The 27,588-nt window shown below is 47.6% G+C and overlaps 1 protein-coding gene across 1 annotated transcript in view; it reads right to left on the bottom strand.

The window, feature by feature from the left end:
• THSD7B (thrombospondin type 1 domain containing 7B) overlaps nucleotides 1-27,588 on the bottom strand; it is a 593,888-nt gene that overhangs the window by 25,692 nt on the left and 540,608 nt on the right. Inside the window, exons 22-23 of the mRNA XM_075317161.1 lie at nucleotides 11,152-11,311; nucleotides 10,112-10,285 (exon numbers count right to left, since the gene is read on the bottom strand). Coding sequence (XP_075173276.1) covers nucleotides 10,112-10,285; nucleotides 11,152-11,311 — 334 coding nt within the window. The remainder of the gene's footprint in view (nucleotides 1-10,111; nucleotides 10,286-11,151; nucleotides 11,312-27,588) is intronic.

Here is a 27,588-nt window from a genome sequence, read left to right as displayed (position 1 = left end):
GATGGAGACTGGGACGGAGATTTGTCTTTCAACAAGACAATGATCCCAAACATAAAGCAAAATCTACAATGGAATGGTTCACGAATAAACGTATCCAGGTGTTAGAATGGCCAAGTCACAGTCCAGACCTGAACCCAATCGAGAATCTGTGGAAAGAGCTGAAAACTGCTGTTCACAAACGCCTCCATCCAACCTCACTCAGCTCCAGCTGTTTACAAAGGAAGAATGGGCGAGAATTTCAACCTCTCCATGTGCAAAACCGATAGACACATACCCCAAGCGACTGCAGCTGTAATCACAGCAAAAGGTGGCGCTACAAAGTATTAACTTACAGGGGATGAATAATATTGCACGCCCCAATTTTCAGCTTATTCTTTTCTAAAAAAAAATTAAAATAACCAATAAATTTCGTTCACCTTCACAATTGTGTCCCACTTGTTGTTGATTCTTCATCAGAACATTAACATTTTTATCTTTATGTTTGAAGCCTGAAATGTGGAAAAAGGTTGAAAAATTCAAGGGGGGCGAATACTTTCACAAGGCACTGTATATAACCTTCAGCCCCATTACCCCCAGTATATAACATCTGGCCCCATTACCCCCAGTGAATAACATCCGGCCCCATTACCCCCAGTGTATAACATCCGGCCCCATTACCCCCAGTGTATAACATCCGGCCCCATTACCCCCAGTATATAACATCCGGCCCCATTACCCCAGTGTATAACATCCGGCCCCATTACCCCCAGTGTATAACATCCGGCCCCATCACCCCCAGTGTATAACATCTGGCCCCATTACCCCCAGTGTATAACATCCGGCCCCATTACCCCCAGTGTATAACATCCGGCCCCATTACCTCCAGTGTATAACATCCGGCCCCATTACCTCCAGTGTATAACATCTGGCCCCATTACCCCCAGTGTATAACATCCGGCTCCATTACCCCCAGTGTATAACATCCGGCCCCATTACCCCCAGTGTATAACATCCGGCCCCATTACCCCCCAGTGTATAACATCCAGCCCCATTACCCCCAGTGTATAACATCCGGCCCCATTACCCCCAGTGTATAACATCCGGCCCCATTACCCCCCAGTGTATAACATCCAGCCCCATTACCTCCAGTGTATAACATACGGCCCCATTACCCCCCAGTGTATAACATCTGGCCCCATTACCCCCAGTGTATAACATCCAGCCCCATTACCTCCAGTGTATAACATCCGGCCCCATTACCCCCAGTGTATAACATCCAGCCCCATCACCCCCTGGTGTATAACATCCGGCCCCATTACCCCCAGTGTATAACATCCGGCCCCATTACCCCCAGTGTATAACATCCGGCCCCATTACCCCCAGTGTATAACATCCAGCCCCATTACCCCCAGTGTATAACATCCAGCCCCATTACCCCCAGTGTATAACATGCGGCCCCATTACCCCCAGTGTATAACATCCGGCCCCATTACCCCCAGTGTATAACATCCGGCCCCATTACCCCCAGTGTATAACATCCGGCACCATTACCCCCAGTGTATAACATCCGGCCCCATTACCCCCAGTATATAACATACGGCCCCATTACCCCCAGTGTATAACATGCGGCCCCATTACCCCCAGTGTATAACATGTGGCCCCATTAACCCCAGTGTATAACATCCGGCCCCATTACCCCCAGTGTATAACATCCGGCCCCATTACCCCCAGTGTATAACATCCGGCCCCATTACCCCCAGTGTATAACATGCGGCCCCATTACCCCCAGTGTATAACATCCGGCCCCATTACCCCCAGTGTATAACATCCGGCCCCATTACCCCCAGTGTATAACATCCAGCCCCATTACCCCCAGTGTATAACATACGTCCCCATTACCCCCAGTGTATAACATCCAGCCCCATTACCCCCAGTGTATAACATCCAGCCCCATTACCTCCAGTGTATAACATCCGGCCCCATTACCCCCAGTATATAACATCCGGCCCCATTACCCCCAGTGTATAACATCTGGCCCCATTACCCCCAGTGTATAACATCTGGCCCCATTACCCCCAGTGTATAACATCTGGCCCCATTACCCCCAGTATATAACATCCGGCCCCATTACCCCCAGTGTATAACATCTGGCCCCATTACCCCCAGTATATAACATCCGGCCCCATTACCCCCAGTGTATAACATCTGGCCCCATTACCCCCAGTGTATAACATCCGGCCCCATTACCCCCAGTATATAACATCCGGCCCCATTACCCCCAGTGTATAACATCTGGCCCCATTACCCCCAGTGTATAACATCCAGCCCCATTACCTCCAGTGTATAACATCCGGCCCCATTACCCCCAGTATATAACATCCGGCCCCATTACCCCAGTGTATAACATCCGGCCCCATTACCCCCAGTGTATAACATCCAGCCCCATTACCCCCAGTGTATAACATCCGGCCCCATTACCCCCAGTGTATAACATCCAGCCCCATTACCTCCAGTGTATAACATCCAGCCCCATTACCCCCAGTGTATAACATCCAGCCCCATCACCCCCAGTGTTTAACATCCGGCCCCGTTACCCCCAGTGTATAACATCCGGCCCCATTACCCCCAGTGTATAACATCCGGCCCCATTACCCCCAGTGTATAACATCCGGCCCCATTACCCCCAGTGTATAACATCCGGCCCCATCACCCCCAGTGTATAACATCCAGCCCCATTACCCCCAGTGTATAACATCCGGCCCCATTACCTCCAGTGTATAACATCCGGCCCCATTACCCCCAGTGTATAACATCCGGCCCCGTTACCCCCAGTGTATAACATCTGGCCCCATTACCCCCAGTGTATAACATCCAGCCCCATTACCTCCAGTGTATAACATCCGGCCCCATTACCCCCAGTGTATAACATCCAGCCCCATTACCCCAGTGTATAACATCCGGCCCCATTACCCCCAGTGTATAACATCCAGCCCCATTACCTCCAGTGTATAACATCTGGCCCCATTACCCCCAGTGTATAACATCCGGCCCCATTACCCCCAGTGTATAACATCCGGCCCCATTACCCCCAGTGTATAACATCCGACCCCATTACCCCCAGTGTATAACATCCGGCCCCATTACCCCCAGTGTATAACATCCGGCCCCATTACCCCCAGTGTATAACATCCGGCCCCATTACCCCCAGTGTATAACATCCGGCCCCATTACCCCCAGTGTATAACATCCGGCCCCATTACCCCCAGTGTATAACATCTGGCCCCATTACCCCCAGTGTATAACATCTGGCCCCATTACCCCCAGTGTATAACATCTGGCCCCATTACCCCCAGTGTATAACATCTGGCCCCATTACCCCCAGTGTATAACATCCAGCCCCATTACCCCCAGTATATAACATCCGGCCCCATTACCCCCAGTGTATAACATCTGGCCCCATTACCCCCAGTGTATAACATCCATCCCCATTACCCCCAGTGTATAACATGCGGCCCCATTACCCCCAGTGTATAACATCTGGCCCCATTACCCCCAGTGTATAACATCCGGCCCCATTACCCCCAGTGTATAACATCCAGCCCCATTACCCCCAGTGTATAACATCCGGCCCCATTCCCCCCAGTGTATAACATCCGGCCCCATTCCCTCCAGTGTATAACCTCCGGCCCCATTACCTCCAGTGTATAACATCCGGCCCCATTACCCCCAGTGTATAACATCCGGCCCCATTACCCCCAGTGTATAACATCCGGCCCCATTACCCCAGTGTATAACATCCAGCCCCATTACCCCCAGTGTATAACATCCGGCCCCATTACCCCCAGTGTATAATATCCGGCCCCATTACCCCCAGTGTATAACATCTGGCCCCATTACCCCCAGTGTATAACATCCAGCCCCATTACCCCCAGTGTATAACATCCGGCCCCATTACCCCCAGTGTATAACATCCAGCCCCATTACCTTCAGTGTATAACATCTGGCCCCATTACCCCCAGTGTATAACATCCAGCCCCATTACCCCCAGTATATAACATCCGGCCCCATTACCCCCAGTGTATAACATCTGGCCCCATCACCCCCAGTGTATAACATGCGGCCCCATTACCCCCAGTGTATAACATCCGGCCCCATTACCCCCAGTGTATAACATCCATCCCCATTACCCCCAGTGTATAACATGCGGCCCCATTACCCCCAGTGTATAACATCCGGCCCCATTACCCCCAGTGTATAACATCCGGCCCCATTACCCCCAGTGTATAACATCCAGCCCCATTACCCCCAGTGTATAACATCCGGCCCCATTACCCCCAGTGTATAACATCCGGCCCCATTACCCCCAGTGTATAACATCCAGCCCCATTACCTCCAGTGTATAACATCCGGCCCCATTCCCTCCAGTGTATAACATCCGGCCCCATTACCTCCAGTGTATAACATCCGGCCCCATTACCCCCAGTGTATAACATCCGGCCCCATTACCCCCAGTGTATAACATCTGGCCCCATTACCCCCAGTGTATAACATCCGGCCCCATTACCCCCAGTGTATAACATCCAGCCCCATTACCCCCAGTGTATAACATCTGGCCCCATTACCCCCAGTGTATAACATCTGGCCCCATTACCCCCAGTGTATAACATCCGGCCCCATTACCCCCAGTGTATAACATGCGGCCCCATTACCCCCAGTGTATAACATCCGGCCCCATTACCCCCAGTGTATAACATCCGGCCCCATTACCCCCAGTGTATAACATCCGGCCCCATTACCCCCAGTGTATAACATCCGGCCCCATTACCTCCAGTGTATAACATCCGGCCCCATTACCCCCAGTGTATAACATCCGGCCCCATTACCCCCAGTGTATAACATCCGGCCCCATTACCCCCAGTGTATAACATCCAGCCCCATTACCCCCAGTGTATAACATCCGGCCCCATTACCCCCAGTGTATAACATCCAGCCCCATTACCTCCAGTGTATAACATCCAGCCCCATTACCCCCAGTGTATAACATCCAGCCCCATCACCCCCAGTGTTTAACATCCGGCCCCGTTACCCCCAGTGTATAACATCCGGCCCCATTACCCCCAGTGTATAACATCCGGCCCCATTACCCCCAGTGTATAACATCCGGCCCCATTACCCCCAGTGTATAACATCCGGCCCCATTACCCCCAGTGTATAACATCCAGCCCCATTACCCCCAGTGTATAACATCCAGCCCCATTACCCCCAGTGTATAACATCCAGCCCCATTACCTCCAGTGTATAACATCCGGCCCCATTACCCCCAGTATATAACATCCGGCCCCATTACCCCCAGTGTATAACATCTGGCCCCATTACCCCCAGTGTATAACATCTGGCCCCATTACCCCCAGTGTATAACATCTGGCCCCATTACCCCCAGTATATAACATCCGGCCCCATTACCCCCAGTGTATAACATCTGGCCCCATTACCCCCAGTGTATAACATCTGGCCCCATTACCCCCAGTGTATAACATCTGGCCCCATTACCCCCAGTATATAACATCCGGCCCCATTACCCCCAGTGTATAACATCTGGCCCCATTACCCCCAGTATATAACATCCGGCCCCATTACCCCCAGTGTATAACATGCGGCCCCATTACCCCCAGTGTATAACATGCGGCTCCATTACCCCCAGTGTATAACATCCAGCCCCATTACCCCCAGTGTATAACATCCGGCCCCATTACCCCCAGTGTATAACATCCGGCCCCATTACCCCCAGTGTATAACATCCAGCCCCATTACCCCCAGTGTATAACATCTGGCCCCATTACCCCCAGTGTATAACATCCGGCCCCATTACCCCCAGTGTATAACATCCGGCCCCATTACCCCCAGTGTATAACATCCAGCCCCATTACCCCCAGTGTATAACATCAGGCCCCATTACCCCCAGTGTATAACATCCGGCCCCATTACCCCCAGTGTATAACATGTGGCCCCATTACCCCCAGTGTATAACATCCGGCCCCATTACCCCCAGTGTATAACATCTGGCCCCATTACCCCCAGTGTATAACATCCGGCCCCATTACCCCCAGTATATAACATCCGGCCCCATTACCCCCAGTGTATAACATCTGGCCCCATTACCCCCAGTGTATAACATCCAGCCCCATTACCTCCAGTGTATAACATCCGGCCCCATTACCCCCAGTATATAACATCCGGCCCCATTACCCCAGTGTATAACATCCGGCCCCATTACCCCCAGTGTATAACATCCAGCCCCATTACCCCCAGTGTATAACATCCGGCCCCATTACCCCCAGTGTATAACATCCAGCCCCATTACCTCCAGTGTATAACATCCAGCCCCATTACCCCCAGTGTATAACATCCAGCCCCATCACCCCCAGTGTTTAACATCCGGCCCCGTTACCCCCAGTGTATAACATCCGGCCCCATTACCCCCAGTGTATAACATCCGGCCCCATTACCCCCAGTGTATAACATCCGGCCCCATTACCCCCAGTGTATAACATCCGGCCCCATCACCCCCAGTGTATAACATCCAGCCCCATTACCCCCAGTGTATAACATCCGGCCCCATTACCTCCAGTGTATAACATCCGGCCCCATTACCCCCAGTGTATAACATCCGGCCCCGTTACCCCCAGTGTATAACATCTGGCCCCATTACCCCCAGTGTATAACATCCAGCCCCATTACCTCCAGTGTATAACATCCGGCCCCATTACCCCCAGTGTATAACATCCAGCCCCATTACCCCAGTGTATAACATCCGGCCCCATTACCCCCAGTGTATAACATCCAGCCCCATTACCTCCAGTGTATAACATCTGGCCCCATTACCCCCAGTGTATAACATCCGGCCCCATTACCCCCAGTGTATAACATCCGGCCCCATTACCCCCAGTGTATAACATCCGACCCCATTACCCCCAGTGTATAACATCCGGCCCCATTACCCCCAGTGTATAACATCCGGCCCCATTACCCCCAGTGTATAACATCCGGCCCCATTACCCCCAGTGTATAACATCCGGCCCCATTACCCCCAGTGTATAACATCCGGCCCCATTACCCCCAGTGTATAACATCTGGCCCCATTACCCCCAGTGTATAACATCTGGCCCCATTACCCCCAGTGTATAACATCTGGCCCCATTACCCCCAGTGTATAACATCTGGCCCCATTACCCCCAGTGTATAACATCCAGCCCCATTACCCCCAGTATATAACATCCGGCCCCATTACCCCCAGTGTATAACATCTGGCCCCATTACCCCCAGTGTATAACATCCATCCCCATTACCCCCAGTGTATAACATGCGGCCCCATTACCCCCAGTGTATAACATCTGGCCCCATTACCCCCAGTGTATAACATCCGGCCCCATTACCCCCAGTGTATAACATCCAGCCCCATTACCCCCAGTGTATAACATCCGGCCCCATTCCCCCCAGTGTATAACATCCGGCCCCATTCCCTCCAGTGTATAACCTCCGGCCCCATTACCTCCAGTGTATAACATCCGGCCCCATTACCCCCAGTGTATAACATCCGGCCCCATTACCCCCAGTGTATAACATCCGGCCCCATTACCCCAGTGTATAACATCCAGCCCCATTACCCCCAGTGTATAACATCCGGCCCCATTACCCCCAGTGTATAATATCCGGCCCCATTACCCCCAGTGTATAACATCTGGCCCCATTACCCCCAGTGTATAACATCCAGCCCCATTACCCCCAGTGTATAACATCCGGCCCCATTACCCCCAGTGTATAACATCCAGCCCCATTACCTTCAGTGTATAACATCTGGCCCCATTACCCCCAGTGTATAACATCCAGCCCCATTACCCCCAGTATATAACATCCGGCCCCATTACCCCCAGTGTATAACATCTGGCCCCATCACCCCCAGTGTATAACATGCGGCCCCATTACCCCCAGTGTATAACATCCGGCCCCATTACCCCCAGTGTATAACATCCATCCCCATTACCCCCAGTGTATAACATGCGGCCCCATTACCCCCAGTGTATAACATCCGGCCCCATTACCCCCAGTGTATAACATCCGGCCCCATTACCCCCAGTGTATAACATCCAGCCCCATTACCCCCAGTGTATAACATCCGGCCCCATTACCCCCAGTGTATAACATCCGGCCCCATTACCCCCAGTGTATAACATCCAGCCCCATTACCTCCAGTGTATAACATCCGGCCCCATTCCCTCCAGTGTATAACATCCGGCCCCATTACCTCCAGTGTATAACATCCGGCCCCATTACCCCCAGTGTATAACATCCGGCCCCATTACCCCCAGTGTATAACATCTGGCCCCATTACCCCCAGTGTATAACATCCGGCCCCATTACCCCCAGTGTATAACATCCAGCCCCATTACCCCCAGTGTATAACATCTGGCCCCATTACCCCCAGTGTATAACATCTGGCCCCATTACCCCCAGTGTATAACATCCGGCCCCATTACCCCCAGTGTATAACATGCGGCCCCATTACCCCCAGTGTATAACATCCGGCCCCATTACCCCCAGTGTATAACATCCGGCCCCATTACCCCCAGTGTATAACATCCGGCCCCATTACCCCCAGTGTATAACATCCGGCCCCATTACCTCCAGTGTATAACATCCGGCCCCATTACCCCCAGTGTATAACATCCGGCCCCATTACCCCCAGTGTATAACATCCGGCCCCATTACCCCCAGTGTATAACATCCAGCCCCATTACCCCCAGTGTATAACATCCGGCCCCATTACCCCCAGTGTATAACATCCAGCCCCATTACCTCCAGTGTATAACATCCAGCCCCATTACCCCCAGTGTATAACATCCAGCCCCATCACCCCCAGTGTTTAACATCCGGCCCCGTTACCCCCAGTGTATAACATCCGGCCCCATTACCCCCAGTGTATAACATCCGGCCCCATTACCCCCAGTGTATAACATCCGGCCCCATTACCCCCAGTGTATAACATCCAGCCCCATTACCCCCAGTGTATAACATCCAGCCCCATTACCCCCAGTGTATAACATCCGGCCCCATCACCCCCAGTGTATAACATGCGGCCCCATTACCCCCAGTGTATAACATGCGGCTCCATTACCCCCAGTGTATAACATCCAGCCCCATTACCCCCAGTGTATAACATCCGGCCCCATTACCTCCAGTGTATAACATCCGGCCCCATTACCCCCAGTGTATAACATCCGGCCCCATTACCCCCAGTGTATAACATCTGGCCCCATTACCCCCAGTGTATAACATCCGGCCCCATTACCCCCAGTGTATAACATCCGGCCCCATTACCCCCAGTGTATAACATCCGGCCCCATTACCCCCAGTGTATAACATCTGGCCCCATTACCCCCAGTGTATAACATCCGGCCCCATTACCCCCAGTGTATAACATCCAGCCCCATTACCCCCAGTGTATAACATCCAGCCCCATTACCCCCAGTGTATAACATGCGGCCCCATTACCCCCAGTGTATAACATGCGGCTCCATTACCCCCAGTGTATAACATCCAGCCCCATTACCCCCAGTGTATAACATCCGGCCCCATTACCCCCAGTGTATAACATCCGGCCCCATTACCCCCAGTGTATAACATCCAGCCCCATTACCCCCAGTGTATAACATCCAGCCCCATTACCCCCAGTGTATAACATCCGGCCCCATTACCCCCAGTATATAACATCCGGCCCCATTACCCCCAGTGTATAACATCCAGCCCCATTACCCCCAGTGTATAACATCCAGCCCCATTACCCCCAGTGTATAACATCCGGCCCCATTACCCCCAGTGTATAACATGCGGCCCCATTACCCCCAGTGTATAACATCCAGCCCCATTACCCCAGTGTATAACATGCGGCCCCATTACCCCAGTGTATAACATGCGGCCCCATTACCCCCAGTATATAACATCCGGCCCCATTACCCCCAGTATATAACATCCGGCCCCATTACCCCCAGTATATAACATACGCGGCAGGGGACTTGTAAGGAGAGCCCTTTTTTTATTTAACCCTTCCCGCGTCCATAGGATTTCTTCCGCCCACCTGTGCAGGGCCGCGTCTCCATCACCGGCTTCGGGCAGCTCTCCTGGTTATCGGAGGATTGCACAATGAAGGTTCTTGATCGGGACTGGCGACCGCTGGTTTCGAAGCTGCGTCCGTCGATGCAGGCGACCTGGCAGGAGCTCCACCGCGACCACTCAGTGAGATGACAGTCACCTAGGACCCAGGCAGACAGATCAGGGCAATTATAAAGTAGCGGGAGCCTAGTATCGTGCGATCCAGAGCTGTCAGTCAGCGGGGACGTGGCGCACTCCGTGTAATGGTGCACTGGGGACGTGACCCACACCGCGGCGCGGCGTACAGCGCCTCTTTTTATGCAAAGCTGCATATATTCCAGGGAAATAAAAAAGCACAAAGCTGTAGGAGATAATCATGTACAGCGGATGGAGGGGAAGATTTAGATTTCACATCTCTGCCTGCTACTTGTGCAGTATATAAAATAAGGCAGAAACCTCCCGCGCTTCATCCTCCCCTGGATAAAGGAACCTTAAGTGTCCCTGACGCACAATACACCTCAGTTATCATCGAATTAAAGGGGTGTGAAGATTAATAACCGCTCCTTAGGATAAATCATCAATGGTGGAGGAGCCGAGTCCTGGCACTGCCACCAATCACCCACATTCACCTATAGGATCCCCGCAGCTGCCCCGGTGCTGCCAGCAACTTCCACAAGGCTCAGACAGAACGTGACCACTGCAGCCAATCAGTAGCCATCGATTGACTGCAGCTGACACCTTCTCCATGCAGCATGATGAGGCTCAGGGACAAATGGGGACATTGGCAGCAGTAATGAGGAGTGGGGGGTCCTGGAAGTGAATAATGGTCGCACCACCATAACCCCCATTTTTAGCAATAGTGACCCCTTTTAGTGTAATAGCCAAGTGAGTTCTGGCTTTGTCACCCAGTGCACATCACCTGTTGGCCCTTGAAATGTCCATGCGGTGACATCATACAAACATGGTTACGATATCGATCCCCCAATACATGAACTGGACAGTGATAAACAGAGGCAGCGACATTACCTGGACAGGGCACGTGGCAGGGCAGACTCTGGACACTCTCCTCTCCTGACAGCTGGCCACAGAATTGCGGGGCAACCTGCATCTTCACTGCAGAGGCGGAGGCAGTGTGCACCAGACATGTCAGGTCCCGGGACTTCACCCCTTCCCCACAGTCACCGTTCTGTAAAGATCAACACAAATAAACGATGCAGTCACCAACATAAAGCTGCAGATCTGTGGAGGCAAAGAGATCACGTCAGGTCAATAATGGCAGCACAGAGCAAGAAGCCAGCTCTACTGTAATGTATGTACAGAGTGGCAACACCAGCAGAATAGTGAGTGCAGCTCTGGAGCATAATGCAGGAGGTAACTCAGGATCAGTAATGTATTGTATGTACACAGTGACTGCACCAGCAGAATAGTGAGTGCAGCTCTGGAGCATAATACAGGAGGTAACTCAGGATCAGTAATGTAATGTATGTACACAGTGACTGCACCAGCAGAATAGTGAGTGCAGCTCTGGAGCATAATACAGGAGGTAACTCAGGATCAGTAATGTAATGTATGTGCACAGTGACTGCACCAGCAGAATAGTGAGTGCAGCTCTGGAGCATAATACAGGAGGTAACTCAGGATCAGTAATGTATTGTATGTACACAGTGACTGCACCAGCAGAATAGTGAGTGCAGCTCTGGAGCATAATACAGGAGGTAACTCAGGATCAGTAATGTAATGTATGTACACAGTGACTGCACCAGCAGAATAGTGAGTGCAGCTCTGGAGCATAATACAGGAGGTAACTCAGGATCAGTAATGTAATGTATGTACACAGTGACTGCACCAGCGGAATAGTGAGTGCAGCTCTGGAGCATAATACAGGAGGTAACTCAGGATCAGTAATGTATTGTATGTACACAGTGACTGCACTAGCAGAATAGAGAGTGCAGCTCTGGAGTATAATACAGGATGTAACTCAGGATCAGTGCAGGATCAGTAATGTAATGTATGTACACAGTGACTGCACCAGTAGAATAGTGAGTGCAGCTCTGGAGTATAATACAGGATGTAACTCAGGATCAGTGCAGGATCAGTAATGTAATGTATGTACACAGTGACTGCACCAGCAGAATAGTGAGTGCAGCTCTGGAGCATAATACAGGAGGTAACTCAGGATCAGTAATGTATTGTATGTACACAGTGACTGCACTAGCAGAATAGAGAGTGCAGCTCTGGAGTATAATACAAGATGTAACTCAGGATCAGTACAGGATCAGTAATGTAATGTATGTACACAGTGACTGCACTAGCAGAATAGTGAGTGCAGCTCTGGAGTATAATACAGGATGTAACTCAGGATCAGTACAGGATCAGTAATGTAATGTATGTACACAGTGACTGCACCAGCAGAATAGTGAGTGCAGTTCTGGAGCATAATACAGGAGGTAACTCAGGATCAGTAATGTATTGTATGTACACAGTGACTGCACTAGCAGAATAGAGAGTGCAGCTCTGGAGTATAATACAAGATGTAACTCAGGATCAGTACAGGATCAGTAATGTAATGTATGTACACAGTGACTGCACAAGCAGAATAGTGAGTGCAGCTCTGGAGTATAAAACAAGATGTAACTCAGGATCAATACAGGATAAGTAATGTAATGTATGTACACAGTGACTGCACCAGCAGAATAGTGAGTGCCGCTCTGGAGTATAATACAGGATATAACTCAGGGTAATATCTGTAAACTAACACAATCTTTATCTACTAGGACTCAATAATACAACCATATGCCCCAAAGTGAGCAGAAGAATGGGAGTAATTACTCATTTTTTTGGACCCTCATCCATGAGAGTGGAATTAAACTCTACAGTTACTGCATAATATTGACTTTTCACAGTTTTTCCTGAGATGTAAAACGTCAGCGCCATTTACAATCATTATTCTGACAAGTGTCAAAGAAAAAAAATTGTGGAAAAAGAAGAGACTTGTAAACGAGGAAGCAATTCATTATTTGTAAGAGTAGGGAAAGCAGGCAGGGGAATAGCAGGTTAGCAAATCTATATTCCAGCGGCGGGGAGAGATAATGAGCGAGGGAGGGGGCCGGAGTGGACACACCAAACTAAGAACAAAACCATTAAAATAATCCAGTTTGTAAAAATAGAAACGTTTTGGAACTAATGAGTTGCTCAGAAGTTATTCTTGGCCAAATTCATTATTTCAACATTATCGCTCAAAATCCTCCAGCTTTATATGTAGAATTGCAATTTAGAGGGATTTAAATACATAGTGACAAGGGAATAAGAAAAAGAGAAGAAACAAGAAGCTTCAGACACTGCTCTAGTATAATCCTGTACGGTATATCAATTATTAAAAAAAAAAGTGCCACATTTTATTTATAAATAATGATGTAATCAACCTCGAAGTGGTGTCCGGAAGCTGATACCGTACAATCTCTTATACCCGTAATCAATACTGACGAGATTCGGAGAATTGAGATATTACAAGGGGCACAATCATTTTTTAATATATGCTCTGCCCATTTATATACAGCCCGCCCCCAATCTGCATAACAAAGCAATGCTGCAGTTCCAATAATGACCACCAGGTGATGATTACTGCCCGAGATATTGTATTACTATTACGGTTATGGATCGGACACATATATATATATATATATATATATATATATATATTATAGATAGATTATATAAATAAATAAGATATATATATATATATATATATATATATATATATATATATATATATATATATACGAACGCCAGACCATATATGTGTATATATATATATATATATATATATATATATACACATACATACATATATGGTCTGGCGTTCAGCCCAGTCCTCCTTGGCAGCCTGGCCAGGTGTCATGATCCAGGTCAGCATCTGCCGCTGTGGTATCTCTCAGCTTTGACCTGGTCATGTCAGGGGTTAATTTCTCCCTGCCTTGTTCTGGTTTCCGGGATGCTATATCTGGGCGCTGCACCTCTGGTTCAGTGCCAGTGATAGTCTATGTCTCATAGTGTTTGTATCTGGCTCTGTTGAGGTACCCTATCTGTCCTGTCGTGCACTCTCTCCCACCTAAACTGTGTCCGCTTGTCCTCTCCCGGACCCCTCCTGCTTGTCATACCTTTGTTTGTAGTTTGAACTTCCCAGTACTTGACTTACACTCCCGTCCCTGACTTGGTTCTGTCTCTCCCTTCGACTTTCTATATTACCGTTCATCTCCTGGCCCCTTTGCTTGCTTCTGACTCTTGAGTTTGTTCACCCCTCGTACATTGATTTGACTTCCCGTTGCTGACTTGGCTCTCTGACTACTCTGCTGTCACCTAGTGGTGACTTTGCTGTACTACTCCGGTTCACGTCTTAGTACAGCGTGACGTTACTCTGCTGCCACCTTTTGGTAACTTCACTGTACTTCTCCGGGCCACGTCTTAGTGCAACGTGACATCAGGGCTGTCTCTGCATCTGCTACAGGCATCATTAGAACTTCTTGTACTTACTATACCCTGCAATGTCTTGATATCATGTGAGGTCTGCCATCTAGGTCTCCTGCATGATGTGAATCACACCGGAAAATCAAAATACCGTAATATGGGGCACTTTAAACACAAGAAGCACCCAGGATGCCGGCCACAAAAGTGAAGACTTCCCCGGTCGATCTGCCACTAAAGACTGGACATAAGACCAGGACAATTAAAATCTTTTTAATAAAAATAAGCAATATTCACCACTCTGCCCCTTCGCCGCTCATATTAAAATACAGTCTGGTCCCCAACCGGTCTCTACTTCCAGCTGAAGGAATAATTGGCCGCTGCAGGTCACCAGTGATTGACTGTATCGGGATCAAGCTGCATCAGGACAGGCAATCTGATACTCTAAATATTGTCTATTTTATTTTTTAAACCCAACTGTAAATAGTTGTGTTGTTTGTTTTTTGGGTTTTTTTTTTAAACATAGTGGGCAAAAAAAGTGGGTTTGTTACCTACAGATGAACTCCATTAAAGGGAACCTGTCACCAGGTGTTTCCCCTATAAGCCGCGGCCATCATCAGTGAGGTCTTATATACAGAAATCCTGAATACTGTATATAAGAGCCCAGGCCTCGCCATATAACATAAAAAATACCTTTATTATACTCACCTAGGGGCGGTCCGGTCCGATTGATGTCGCTTGTCTCGGGTTCAGCGCCTTCTACATCTTGTGTGATCGCTGTACTATTGCCCAGCCCCGTGTGCATGATGTGTCCTACTTCATTCACAAAAGGTCTACTTTGCTCTCCTGCACATGCGCACAGTGATCTGTCCTGCTGAGTAAAAAGATCAAAGTACTGTACTGCGCAGGTGCGAGAAAGGGGTCAAAAATCGCCCGCGCACTACAGTACTTTGATCTGCCCTCAGCTGGGCAGATCAAAGTGTGCATGCGCAGGAGCACAATGTTGGCCTCTGTGTGGATGACATAGGATGTGTCATGCACACAGGCCTGGGCAGGAGGACGGTGATCGCAAAAAGAGAGGAGGCGCCGGACCGGAGAGCAGCAACACCTATAGGACCGGTCTAACCCATAGGTGAGTATAATTAAGGTGTTTTTTATGCTCTACAGAGCAGCCTGGGCTCTTATATACAGTATTCTACAATGTTGTACAGAAGGGTGGTGGCCACAGGTCATAAGGAAAATCCTGGTGACAGGTTCCCTTTACACTTTTATAAGAAACTAGCTGTACTACCCGGCTTCGCCTGGGTTAATAACTGCTGTTAACAAAATAGAATGTATTAACAAAAATGTATTCTGCACACAAAAACCACAAAACAAATAGATAGAAATGTAATTATAATGTCTATCTCCCCCTCTGTATATATCTCTCTGTCTCTCTCTCTATCGCTTTGTCTGTCTGTCTCTTTCTCCGTCTGTCTCAATCTCTTTCCCTGTCTGTCTATCTATGTCTTTCCCTGTCTGTCTATCTATCTGTCACTTTCCCTGTCTGTCTCTTTCCCTGTCTGTCGCTTTCCCTCTCTTTCCCTGTCTGTCTCTTTCCCTCTGTCTCTTTCCCTGTGTCTGTCTCTTTACCTGTCTTTGTCTCTTACCCTGTCTGTCTCTTTCCCTCTCTTTCTCTGTCTGTCTGTTTCCCTGTGTCTGTCTCTTTGTCTGTCTGTCACTTTCCCTGTCTGTCTCTTTCCCTCTGTCTCTTTCCCTGTGTCTGTCTCTTTACCTGTCTTTGTCTCTTACCCTGTCTGTCTCTTTCCCTCTCTTTCTCTGTCTGTCTGTTTCCCTGTGTCTGTCTCTTTGTCTGTGTCTGTCTCTTTGTGTCTGTCTCTTACCATGTCTGTGTCTGTCTCTTTACCTGGCTGCATTGTGACACGCCAACATTCCATATAAGGGCGTGGCTGCGCATTCTTCTGAAGTTCTGGCTGCACTGTGGCTCCCAGCTCCATTCGCTTTAATGGAGGCAGGTTTTTTGGCGAATAACTGTAAAGCGCAGGGTTAAAATTTCCCCTCAAAACATAGCCCATGACGCTCTCGGGGTCCAGACGTGGGAGTGTGCAATATTTTGTGGCTGTAGCTGCTACGGTGCAGATGCCAATCCCGGACACACACACACACACATTCAGCTTTATATATTAGATTCTACAATGTTGTACAGAAGGGTGGTGGCCACAGGTCATAAGGTTCCCTTTACACTTTTATAAGAAATTCATTACTTTTTTTGTGCCACAGGTTCTGATAAACTATAACTGTATCTGCTATTTGGGAGCTGTTTGCAGTGAGCTCCCCCTAGTGGCGATTTCTGGCAGAAAAAAACTGCTCAGATACATTTTTTGGAACTCAGTGAATCTGACGCTCCAAACGTAGATGCCACATTTCACACTAACAATGTGGTATTTGGTGCAACATCTACATGAGGAGATGCGGCCCCTTACGTTCTTAGTCCTCGCTGTGTGTAAATCCAACGACAACGCTCTTCAATTATTTACGATACACAAGTTACATTCTACATCAACAAGCCATAGAAAAACTCTTCAGGCTCCGAAAAGTTGCGATGCTAAAACTTCTGTAAAATGTTCTAAACTTTCGTCCCCCGGGAGGTAAAGTGAGCGAGAAAGTGAGCAAATTGCTCCGACTTGGTATTCAGACTGGGAATATTTACTTTGCATTTAGAAATATAGACTGCGCCTGCCGCGTGTTATGCTAAGTATATAATTTACGGTAAACGCTGAATGCATCACTAGCCTGTACAGTATGTACATATTCTTAGACTAGTAGAAATGTCCCAGTAAATAACATCTTTTAAGAAAATCCATTATCTCCTTCTTACAAATCGGAGCCACAGCTGGAAGAATTTAGGAACGAGATACAAGCAATTTAGATGTCAGCCGGGAAAAGTAACATAGAAGTCATCTCTACCATTTCCATCCCGTCCTCACGGGACACCAAGGTCATCCAAGGTTGTATCAAAAAAACTAACAAGTTCTACCATGGAGTGATCTATGACATTAGGCACATGCCAAGGACACCGATGGTGTATTGTAGGGTGATGATAGAGGACAGGTCGGTAAACCAGGACTAATGAGAGAGATGTACTCTCTGGAGGACCCTGCAAGGCAACGTATTATGTAGATACTCCATTGTTTTTAGTGGGAACTGTGTAATACACTATTTTATCTTTGGCGAAATTGAGCACTTCTCGCCAGGTTCTTCTTTAGATTTCAGCTGATCGCTGGGGGTCTCTTCTGCAGCAAAGTCCATGACCAGCTTCATTCATAATAGACCCGTCTAACAAAATGGATTTGTCCAAAGCACACAACTGTCACAAAGACTATGGGGATAGCAGGAAAGTCGGGCTCCTAAGCTGACCCTATGGCTAGGGGGCCCTATGCTATTCCTAGGCTCAGGGATACTCCTAAAGGTGGGTATGCCAGAGTCTCCTTCCTGGCCCTGCTCCTGAGCAGCCCTGATCTGTTACCACAGATCTCTCATGGAGGGCCGAGACAGGTGTCACGAATGTGTCACAGGTGACAGACAGTCATGTGTTTTCGAGTCGTAGAAAGTCACTGCGATTGGCAGCACAGAATGCTCCCTGACTTTCCATTGTTCCTGCTGTTAGTATTCATTGGGATAGGCAGCTTTCCTGCTGGATTCATCTCTCCCCCCTTTTGGACCCAGCAGGAACTCAATTTCCACCCAGCTGTTGATTATTAGTATTCCCTTGGTGTTCAAATACCCCCTCCTTACTATGGACTGGTGCTGGTGACAATTTCAGTTCATTGAAGCTGAGGTGGCAAGCAGGTGGCTTGTACTCCTCTGTGGTATTGTTGCTGGAAGCTCTGCTGAACTTCTACCTGAGTCATCTGTGAATAAGTAGTTCATGCTTTTTCCCGCATGTGTCCCTCTTGTGTCTTCTATAGTTGTTTAGTGGGGTTGATGAAGAGCTCATCCCATCCGTTCTCTAATTAGGGACCAGCACTAGAGATACCTAGGGTTAGGTATCCGGCTCAGCGCATAGGTGCAGAACCTATCTAGGTTGGTGAGGGACCCACAGCACGCACAAAGAGAGGTATCAGACAATAAAAGGAGGAAAACAAGGGCAGGAAGGAAACAACAAGACAATAGGTAAGCTCCACAACCACTCCATGCAAAAAAGTAAACATCGGACGGAGTATCAGAATCTGCAATGTGAACAGAGCCTGATGCTGCAATGGCAGTCGGCAAAGTTTGTGCTAAACATCATGTGACAACAACCCTTTTTAAAGCTATGGCTAGACAACAACAGAATTAGGCCCCTTTCACACGTCAGTGATTCTGGTTCGCATGTGCCTTTTTTTGAACGTACCAGAATCACTGACATACGCAGACCCATTCTAATCAATGGGTCTGCTCACACATCAGTGATTTTTCACTGAACGTGTCTCCGTGCAGCGTACACCCGTGGCCATGATTCTGCACGGAGACAAGTCAGTTTTTTTATGGCATCACTGATGACCCACGGACCCCACTATGGTGTAATCCGTGTGTGATCAGTGAAACACGTACAAGAAAATCATGGACATATTAAATATTTTCAACTCACCTTGCCTGCGATTCGCTGTGCCTGCTCCGCTCTCGGCAGCTCCTGCCTGGCTCATGAATATTCATGAGAGCAGGATCTGCCGACCAGGAAGTAGGTGCTGAGAGCGGTGGGCGGAGGCTGCAGAGCCGAGGAGTTCAGCACCATGGACAGCAGAAACGAAGGCAGGTGAGTAATGTCCATGTGCAATCACGGATCACGGATTGCACATGGACAACCCACGTGTGCCGTGAATCACGGAACACGGAGGGACATATGCGTGTTTTACACGTGTGAAACGGGCCTTAAACATAGAAAATAACTGATATACAAGTCATCCAGTTCTCCACACAATACCCCACCTGACACCTCCCTCGTGCACTTTATTGATGACTGTAGCACTATGATAGCTCATAGTCTTTGGCTGTGAAATCTTGCGCCTGCGCCGGTTTCTCCACATTGCCCATATACCATACTCTACCTATAAAACTCTCTCATTAACATCTCTGGTAGGTCATTGCGGTCACTGGCCTTAGAAGGGAAAGACACATTCACGCGACAGGCGGGGAATGATTGGCGCATGCGCAATATTTCAACGCACAAGTCTAGTTGCTGCATGCTCTTGCTTTTCAGGGTGATGGGAGTCTCAGACGTCTCATCCCCACCGATCACAACGTGAGTGCAGATCCTAATGAAACAAGATAATATCTTGTCTGGTCCAAAAATTTGTACTAAGTATTACAAATTTAATCTGTACAGAACTTTGTATCTATATACAGGGTGGTCCAGAAGTAGGTGGACAGTATGTGTATAGGGTTATCAAAATGGTGTAAAGTGAAACTGACTCAGTGGCCCTTAGCAACCAATCAGATTCCACCTTTCATTTTACAAAGAGTCTGTGAAGAATGAAAAGTGGAATCTGATTGGTTGCTAAGGGCAACTGAGTCACTTTCACTTTACACCATGTTTGATAACCCTATACACATACTGTCCACCTACTTTTGGACCACCCTGTAGATTAAAATAAGTGGTGCTGAGAGGTGGGCATTAATTTTCGGGATGAGTATAGATAGTGCCTGTGCGGCTGCCGCCCGGTGATGACCGGCCACTATGCGCAGCTGCTTCTCATTTATTTGCACTATTTTACGTCTTACCGAATCGATATTTGTCAAGGAAATCACCAGACGGCAGAAAAACACACGTCTCTTATTAAGTAACACAAAGCCTTCCCGGACACTTCTGACTTATTAAAACTTTCCGCCTTTCATTACAAGAGACATTATTTCTGGTTGAGAGCCGCAATGTTCATTTAAAAGACATAAGTGCGTCTTATAAGACAAAGCAATAGTCCAATTCCAGCCGAGCGTTTCACCGCGACATGTTAAACGATAAGAGAGAATGAAAACAAATAAAAGGAGCCAATAAAAGCCGCTTTTTTGTACAGATAAGAAAATAAACCGTAAAGAGGACTCGCTGCTGGAGGAAATAACCTCACAAATCCACAAGTGTACAAGACGCAGCAGCACAGGCGCAGCGGGGGAGGGCGGCAGGAAAAGTTCACATTTCTGAGTTTGGGCTTTGGATCTTTAAAATCTGGGTTCATGCATATGGTAGGGCAATGCTACAACACCTATATGGCGGCATATAAGATCGGGAATAATTAGAGTTGAGCAAAATTATTTCCAGGGCCCTGGACCCCAGACCAAGCCCCTTCATGCTTAAGGGCGTCCGCAGCACCTCTTTTGATTAGTAAGCCCCCATGTTGTCATATATCTCTTGTACCACACAATGTCAAGTATTGGTTGTGCCGCAACAATGACATTCCAAATGCCGAACTAAACAGAAGATGTACCGAAGATGCCAGCAGGACTACCAATGTGGCCACTGGACCAGGCCCTTGCAAATTCTATTGCTCAACTCTAGTAACCATGTATGATTACTGGCAGTCCCACCTCTATGAAAGCACAAGAACGGGGTCCTGTATTTGCTGGGGTAGTCCAGAATATTTTTATAACATCCTGCCAATTTTAGCACTTTCTTGACTTGTAAGGGGCTGTTTTTTTGTACAACAACCCAAGAGTGGGCAGTTTTGTTCTGTCGGAAGCATTACCTAAAGCTTGAGTGCATGATTTTATAATTATAATGTTTATTAACTAATATAGTGTTATTAATTCCACAGCACTTTACATACATCAGCATCACTGTCCCCATTGGGGCTCACGATCTATCATTCTTTGTAGTATGAGAGGAAACCCACGCAAACACAGGGAGAACATACAGACTTCTTGCAGACGTTATTCTCGGTGGGATTTGAACCCAGGACCCCATTTTTTTGCCAACACTAATGTTGGTAAGGGTCCCATGTTCCCCATTTGAACGTAGTCATCTCACATGCACACTACTGCTCCAATCATTGTCCATTTATTGCATAGACAGCCTAGTACAATGCACACCATCAGTCACATAGACATGCTCCATTTGAATAGTGACAGCACTCTTGTTCTTGTGGTTGTTGAGACCCCCCCCCTTCGCAATCACACATCTATCCTTCAGTGTAGTAACTTGTAGCAAACAATATTGGGAGGAAATTGTATATAAATGTATATATGTGTGTCACGCCAGTGACTGATAGATAGCTTGTATATTGTGCACCTGAGCTATCTCTCAACCAAGGCTAATCCCTGTTGCCAACATTACCCTTCAAGGTAGAGATGCCTGGGTCTAATACCTTGGTAAGCTCCTGCAAACAACCCACCTAGACGTCCTCTCTCCCCCCCATTAAGAAAGTAAAGGAGCAGGAGATCAAAGAAACACAAAGGGAACACAGACAAGTCAACAGGTATATACGACAAGGGCTTCAAGATCTGCTCCAGAAGGTAACTAGCTGCTGCTAAAGTAATGACAGCCCTGCTTAACAGGAACTAACTCCTCTACAGTGTTCAGAATATAAATTCTATATCCGGCATGGAGTGAAGCCTGGGGAAGGTAAATGTGGCGGAATGAGATAGACATAAGCTACAGCTGGAATTCTCAGCCAGCAGCAAATGAGTTGTTAACTCCTTCAGGATAGAAAGGAGAGTACATGGAAGACAACAGTCAAGTGAGCTCTACAGGGGACCTGCGCTCGATTAAAGGCTGAGACCTTCTGACCCCAGAGACAACGTCAGGATGTGGCACACTCATGACAATATGGCTCCCATTGATCAGAAATATACATTTGGCTAAACTATCCCCTAAGCTCCCTCTAGTGGTGGCTACCTAAAGTGGAAACTTTAGCATTTCCAAAGGAAAGTAGAGTATTTGGAATTTTGTAACAGAAGAACAAAGCCCTGAACCCTATAAAGCTTTGTTATAAAGTATTTAACCAAAGAAGCAACTGATTTAGAGAAACACTAAATAATAAAGTAGCACCATCTACCTTTTATTCTAAAAAACGTTTTTAAAGGACGCTTGACAAGGGGCGATCAGCGCTGATGATAAAAGTCATATATCTAAATATATATATAGGAGACTCCTTCTACGGCATCTGGAGCCGTTGCTTTCTGTTTTCGGGTAGATGAGGATTTTATTAAACACATCTATCCTGCAATTTTCCGAGAAGTTGTTGTCTTATGGTCCAATAAAATAGGTGCATTTGAAGTCAGTGAATATGAAGCTATTTCTATAGGTTTTCCGTTTATGGACGCTCCTGGCAGCTTGATAGATGAATGTTTATATACTCGTGTTCAGGCGTAGATAGAGAGCGTCCTATAAAGGCCGTGTCTGGTGAAAGCCTCGCAGGAGTAAAATGTGTATTCATCTTCCCAATTGCCAAGATTAACTGAGCTCTCAGTCACTTTTACTGCCTCTTAACTCCTGTTATTGGGAGCAGAAGGTCACCAGTAAAAAATCTATATAACTTACTGGTTACCATATTGCGGAAATAAGAAGTCCACACATCATCTTATAAGGAAATGTGATTCTTTAGCTGGAAATGAGAAACTTAGGCTCAGACAGAAAAATAGGCACGATGCTACAGTGCCCAAAGCTGTAAAAATGAGGTGCCGGGTTTGTGCCAATATGGGAACCGACGGTTAAGCTTTACAGGTCAGACTAGCCCTACTGTCTATTAGTAAAGGATCGTCTGTCACCTGTTAGCGGCTCCATTCTCCATTAGTAAAGGATCGGCTGTCACCTGTTAGCGGCCCTGATTCTCCATTAGTAAAGGATCGGCTGTCACCTGTTAGCAGCTCCATTCTACATTAGTAAAGGATCGGCTGTCACCTGTTAGCAGCTCCATTCTCCATTAGTAAAGGATCGGCTGTCACCTGTTAGCGGCTCCATTCTCCATTAGTAAAGGATCGGCTGTCACCTGTTAGCGGCCCTGATTCTCCATTAGTAAAGGATCGGCTGTCACCTGTTAGCAGCTCCATTCTACATTAGTAAAGGATCGGCTGTCACCTGTTAGCAGCAGCATTCTCCATTAGTAAATGATTGGCTGTCACTTGTTAGCAGCTCCATTCTCCATTAGTAAATGGTTGGCTGTCACCTGTTAGCGGCTCCATTCTCTATTAGTAAAGGATCGTCTGTCACCTGTTAGCGGCTCCATTCTCTATTAGTAAAGGATCGACTGTCACCTGTTAGCAGCTCCATCCTCTATTAGTAAAGGATCGGCTATCACCTGTTAGCGGCTCCATTTTCTATTAGTAAAGGATCGGCTGTCACCTGTTAGCGGCTCCATTTTCTATTAATAAAGGATCGGCTATCTCCTGTTAGCGGCCCTGATTCTCCATTAGTAAAGGATCGGCTGTCACCTGTTAGCGGCCCTGATTCTCCATTAGTAAAGGATCGGCTGTCACCTGTTAGCGGCTCCATTCTCTATTAGTAAAGGATCGGCTGTCACCTGTTAGCGGCTCCATTCTCTATTAGTAAATGATTGTCTGTAACCTGTTAGTGGCTCCATTCTCCATTAGTAAATGATCGGCTGTGACCTGTTAGCGGCTCCATTCTCTATTAGTAAAGGATCGGCTGTCACCTGTTAGCGGCTTCATTCTCTATTAGTAAAGGATCGGCTGTCACCTGTTAGCGGCTTCATTCTCTATTAGTAAAGGATCGGCTGTCACCTGTTAGCAGCTCCATTCCCTATAAGTAAAGGATCGGCTGTCACCTGTTAGCAGCTCCATTCCCTATTAGTAAAGGATCGACTGTCACCTGTTAGTGGCTCCATTCTCTATTAGTAAAGGATCGGCTGTCACCTGTTAGCAGCTCCATTCCCTATTAGTAAAGGATCGGCTGTCACCTGTTAGCAGCTCCATTCCCTATTAGTAAAGGATCGGCTGTCACCTGTTAGCAGCTCCATTCCCTATTAGTAAAGGATCAGCTGTCACCTGTTAGCAGCTCCATTCCCTATTAGTAAAGGATCGGCTGTCATCTGTTAGCAGCTCCATTCCCTATTAGTAAAGGATTGGCTGTCACCTGTTAGCGGCTCCATTCTCTATTAGTAAAGGATCGACTGTCACCTGTTAGCGGCCCCATTTTCTATTAGTAAAGGATCGGCTGTCACCTGTTAGCGGCTCCATTTTCTATTAATAAAGGATCGGCTATCTCCTGTTAGCGGCCCTGATTCTCCATTAGTAAAGGATCGGCTGTCACCTGTTAGCGGCTCCATTCTCCCTTAGTAAAGGATCGGCTGTCATCTGTTAGCGGCCCCATTCTCTATTAGTAAAGGATCGGCTGTCACCTGTTAGCGGCCCCATTCTCCGTTAGTAAATGATCGGCTGTCACCTGTTAGCGGCTCCATTTTCTATTAATAAAGGATCGGCTATCTCCTGTTAGCGGCCCTGATTCTCCATTAGTAAAGGATCGGCTATCTCCTGTTAGCGGCCCTGATTCTCCATTAGTAAAGGATCGGCTGTCATCTGCTAGCGGACCCATTCTCTATTAGTAAAGGATCGGCTGTCACCTGTTAGCGGCCCCATTTTCCGTTAGTAAATGATCGGCTGTCACCTGTTACCGGCCCCATTCTCTATTAGTAAAGGATCGGCTGTCACCTGTTAGCAGCTCCATTCTCCATTAGCAAAGGATCGGCTGTCACCTGTTAGCGGCTCCATTCTCTATTAGTAAAGGATCGACTGTCACCTGTTAGCGGCTCCATTCCCTATTAGTAAAGGATCGGCTATCACCTGTTAGCAGCTCCATTCTCCATTAGTAAAGGATCGGCTGTCACCTGTAAGCGGCTCCATTTTCTATTAATAAAGGATCGGCTATCTCCTGTTAGCGGCCCTGATTCTCCATTAGTAAAGGATCGGCTGTCACCTGTTAGCGGCTCCATTCTCTATTAGTAAAGGATCGGCTGTCACCCGTTAGTGGCTCCATTCTCTATTAGTAAAGGATCGGCTGTCACCTGTTAGCAGCTCCATTCTCTATTAGTAAAGGATCGGCTGTCACCTGTTAGCAGCTCCATTCTCTATTAGTAAAGGATCTGCTGTCACCTGTTAGCGGCTCCATTTTCTATTAATAAAGGATCGGCTATCTCCTGTTAGCGGCCCTGATTCTCCATTAGTAAAGGATCGGCTGTCACCTGTTAGCGGCTCCATTCTCTATTAGTAAAGGATCGGCTGTCACCCGTTAGTGGCTCCATTCTCTATTAGTAAAGGATCGGCTGTCACCTGTTAGCAGCTCCATTCTCTATTAGTAAAGGATCGGCTGTCACCTGTTAGCGGCTCCATTCTCTATTAGTAAAGGATCGGCTGTCACCTGTTAGCGGCTCCATTCTCCATTAGTAAAGGATCAGCTGTCACCTGTTAGCGGCTCCATTTTCTATTAGTAAAGGATCGGCTGTCACTTGTTAGTGGCTCCATTCTCTATTAGTAAAGGATCGGCTGTCACCTGTTAGTGGCTCCATTCTCCATTAGTAAAGGATCGGCTGTCACCTGTTAGTGGCTCTATTTTCTATTAGTAAAGGATCGTCTGTCACCTGTTAGCGGCTCCATTCTCTATTAGTAAAGGATCGGCTGTCACCTGTTAGCGGCTCCATTCTCTATTAGTAAAGGATTGTCTGTCAGCTGTTAGCGACTCCATTCTCTATTAGTAAAGGATCGGCTGTCACCTGTTAGCGACTCCATTCTCTATTAGTAAAGGATCGGCTGTCACCTGTTAGCGGCCCCATTCTCCATTAGTAAAGGATCAGCTGTCACCTGTTAGTGGCTCCATTCTCTATTAGTAAAGGATCGACTGTCACCTGTTAGCAGCTCCAATTTTCTATTAGTAAAGGATCGGCTGTCACCTGTTAGCGGCTCCATATTCTATTAGTAAAGGATCGGCTGTCACCTGTTAGCGGCTCCATTTTCTATTAGTAAAGGATCGGCTGTCACCTGTTAACGGCTCCATTCTCTATTAGTAAAGGATCGACTGTCACCTGTTAGCGGCTCCATTCTCTATTAGTAAAGGATCGGCTGTCACCTGTTAGCGGCTCCATGTTCTATTAGTAAAGGATCGGCTGTCACTTGTTAACGGCTCCATTCTCTATTAGTAAAGGATCGACTGTCACCTGTTAGCGGCTCCATTCTCTATTAGTAAAGGATCGGCTGTCACCTGTTAGCAGCTCCATGTTCTATTAGTAAAGGATCTGCTGTCACCTGTTAACGGCTCCATTCTCTATTAGTAAAGGATCGACTGTCACCTGTTAGCGGCTCCATTCTCTATTAGTAAAGGATCGGCTGTCACCTGTTAGCGGCTCCATGTTCTATTAGTAAAGGATCGGCTGTCACCTGTTAGCGGCTCCATTTTCTATTAGTAAAGGATCGGCTGTCACCTGTTAGCGGCTCCATGTTCTATTAGTAAAGGATCGGCTGTCACCTGTTAGCGGCTCCATTTTCTATTAGTAAAGGATCGGCTGTCATCTATCTGCAGCCTCAGTTGTGTGATTTCATTGCTATAGAGATTATAATACCTGTCCTTTAGAAATCTTCAGCTGTCTCCCGTCAGGCTTCTAAGCTGCGACTTACAGGCAGTTACAAGGTTATTATAAGGGTTAACAGTAATAACACAAATTATAATCAACCAAATAATCTTAGCATAAATAGTGATGTCTCTATGAATATACACCCGTCACATGCTGTCCTCATAATTATAAGTGCACTTATTATTGCAATCAATTCACAATTACCATCACTCAGCTCCAAAATGAACAAAACTAATAGACCTGCTTGTACAATACTGTAGAACATGTGAATAAACTGAGACATTAGCTGTAAACCAAAAATATCCATCCAGAAATAGAGACAGTGGAGAGGGGATAGGAGGGGGATGCAGCTGCATTTTGTCTGCTTGTTTGCATGTGCGAGAGGGGAGGAAGAGCAGCTCCGCGCACACCACAGCTCTGTCATCAGCCGAGGATGAGTGGCCCACCCAACAGG

Source organism: Anomaloglossus baeobatrachus, chromosome 7 (assembly GCF_048569485.1).
Source record: "Anomaloglossus baeobatrachus isolate aAnoBae1 chromosome 7, aAnoBae1.hap1, whole genome shotgun sequence".
Taxonomy (NCBI): Eukaryota; Metazoa; Chordata; class Amphibia; order Anura; family Aromobatidae; genus Anomaloglossus; species Anomaloglossus baeobatrachus.
The sequence above is the reverse complement of the archived record's forward strand: the minus strand, read 5'-3'. Positions and strand labels throughout refer to the sequence as shown.